Below are 2801 nucleotides of genomic sequence, written 5' to 3'. Positions count from 1 at the left end.
TATGTTGTCTGGCTGACTAGTTAAGGTCCAAAACTGCTGACAGGAATGTTAGTGATTCGAACCTAACCTCGGTGTGTCACGGGTCAATGTCTAGGCTTCGATATTCTAGCAGCGCTCAGTGCTCGTGAGTCTTTCGGTGGCCTGGTAGCTACAGCACACAAAAAACCCTTCACAGCCTACTGATTATGTTGCATTCATACAAGAACACAATAAACGCCAGTTATTGTTGCTTTTCTCTCTTTCAGCATGAATAAAATATAACTTTTTGAATTCCGCACCCAAGTGACTCAACCGCACTGGAGTAAGAAGAACGATTCGGGCGAATATGCAAAATAATTTTAAAATTCAATTCAGGGTGGTGCTCGCGACATGTATATAAAACTCCAAATCATATCCACAGAGACGCGTAGAGAAATACGATCACACATTGAGTGAAGTCGATGTTAACAACAGTCAGCGGTATACCAAATGTTCAAAAAACAGTTACACCCTATGACATCCAATAAAACGCATTGAACCAAAACGAGTAAATGTGCATTACGCACATCCAAAACCTACAGTCTAAAAGGAAACTTGTCATTGCCACGTTTGCCAAAAGTAGACAAAAACACTCCGAAAAAGACCGCTACAGTAAGAATTCTATTCACGATTTCGCAGTCAGTAGTATCCAAAAGCTTTCAAGAGCCCAGCTACCAGAATGCCCAAGGAAATTCAGAATCTGAATATACCTTGCAAGACAAGGCAATGGCTCTACAAAACGGCTTGGAAAAACCCACTTTATCGGAGTTCCATTAACGCACAGAATGAGCTGAGCCGGCGTACTCATGGCCTTCTACCTTTAAGAAACCTGTTCCAACTAACACAAGTCTGATAACTACGTTGTCGTCATTAATACACAACCGGTGCTTGGCGTCAGCTAAAACTGGCATGAGCGACCCTGAGCATAACGTCGCTTCACTTGGAAACGAATCACTTCTTCAACTACTACTGCAGCCATACTTAGCTTCATGAGTACGCAGAACCAGCAGGTTGTAGAAACACCCAGAATCACCCTACGTCTAAGCAAACCATTCAAGTTGTTCCCAAAGAAACTACAAAGGCTTCACACGAGGTGCTCCTGAAATTCGTGGGCATAATCCGGTCGCTATATTCTCACATTTCCTGAAGTGCTAGATTGTATAGGGAGCATTCTGACAGCTTCTGCACAGAATATGATGTACGGCAGTTATATCTACCATCCCTCTTTCTGTTTCGCCCCATTACTGCCGAAATGATGAGGTGAAAGCTTGTGTGTCCCCAATAACTTTGAGGTTCACATCGTCGCTTGTGAGAAACTCGATGCTGTGGAACGGACATTGAGTTACTCTTTCCAAGATAAGTCATTAAACTACCACGTCTCTTAGCCCTACGTGATAAAAATGATGGATCGATCTTCCAGTTCAAAGCCTCTAAATGTGTAAAATGTTCGGCCGGCACGTAAGTTCAAGCGTGGGGTAAATAAGCCAAAAGTTTATGACAAGTTTCAGCTATCTACACGTATCTGATTAGCTGAAATTAGATCGAGAAACCTTGAGTTGCTGAAAATTTCAGGTGCAGGAAACATTTCCCAGTTTAATGAAATTCTACACAAGCTGTTTCGTGTATCTACGGCTACAGAGAGGAAGTAGGTAGCAAAAAAATGACACCCAGTGGGCTAGACAAGTCAGGCTTAATCTCGAANCCGAAAGCACCTCAAATAGGCAAACAATCACAAGTGGCTGCTCAAAGTGAAAGCTACTCACTTTAGATTCCAAATCGATGACAGTTAACCGCCTTGATGGGGTTCCAGGCTCTTCCATCCTTACATCTCCCATTTTTCCGGTATGATCACTGTGTTTACTCGAGATGACCGAAAAAGTTCGGTCTGAAACACCATCTGCGCTGGTTTGCACTCCATTGGAGTCTTGCTGCATGTCCAGACGTTCGCGCCTTTCTCTAGCAAGACGAACTCGCTCTCGTCGCGCTTCACGTTCCAAGGCCTGTTCCCGAGCTTGTTTTTCCGTGTCCAGTCGAATGCGTTTCTCCAAATCTGGAAGCTGTGATTCAATGTAGGCGAGCAGCCATCGCAGGCCCATCCGAATTGCTTTGTCCAATTTTTTATGTTTACTTAGCAAAGCACAACATCGTTCCTGTGGATGTAAAGTTGATTAGCCATTCCGAGTGAATCAATGTTTTTAAATACCGTGCCAACGTTCACAATACCTGTTTGTCTCATTTTTACCATATCAATCAAGACACTATTCCAAGAAGATCCTGGTTCGTTAAGCTTTATTCAGTTAGCACAAACTTTCTTACGCAAAGGGAGTTTAACTCAAATAAAGATAGTCAACTTATACAAGAATTCTCACACATCCGTTGCTTTCTATTTGCTGAAGTTCAGGTCCTTCGTAAAAAGAATTCTATTTCAAGAGGACGTTTGAACTAACAAATCATCTTTGGCTAAAATAAACACAAGATTCGGTTTTGCCATTCTAATTGTCAAGCAAACATGATACTCAGAAGAACCGGCAAAGAAGGCAACGTCCTAGTCAAATATACTCTTGACGTAACGATGCTTTCTAGGCAGCGTTAAATTTCGATCTTATTTCATCATATTGTGCCAGTGAGTTGCACCCAGATCTAAGAAGTCTAATAGGTAACTTCTGTACCCCCAGCCTACTTGAAATCGGTGTACATAAAACGAGCCATTTATCGTAGCTACCCTTGATTTCGTATACTTTAGCACTGACTAACACATCAGATAAAGTTTTGTTACCCATGGT

At 42.2% G+C, this 2801-nt stretch overlaps 1 protein-coding gene across 1 annotated transcript; it reads right to left on the bottom strand.

Annotated features, from left to right (window-relative positions):
* Nucleotides 1-1781: 1781 nt before the first annotated feature.
* Nucleotides 1782-2114, bottom strand: T265_15770 (hypothetical protein; the record flags this gene model as incomplete). The annotated part of the gene is made up of 1 exon (XM_009179105.1): nt 1782-2114. A coding segment is annotated over one exon (333 nt), but the record flags the coding sequence as incomplete, so codon positions are not given.
* Nucleotides 2115-2801: the final 687 nt, after the last annotated feature.

This window comes from Opisthorchis viverrini (assembly GCF_000715545.1).
Source record: "Opisthorchis viverrini unplaced genomic scaffold opera_v5_881, whole genome shotgun sequence".
In the NCBI taxonomy this organism is placed as follows: Eukaryota; Metazoa; Platyhelminthes; class Trematoda; order Opisthorchiida; family Opisthorchiidae; genus Opisthorchis; species Opisthorchis viverrini.
The sequence above is the reverse complement of the archived record's forward strand: the minus strand, read 5'-3'. Positions and strand labels throughout refer to the sequence as shown.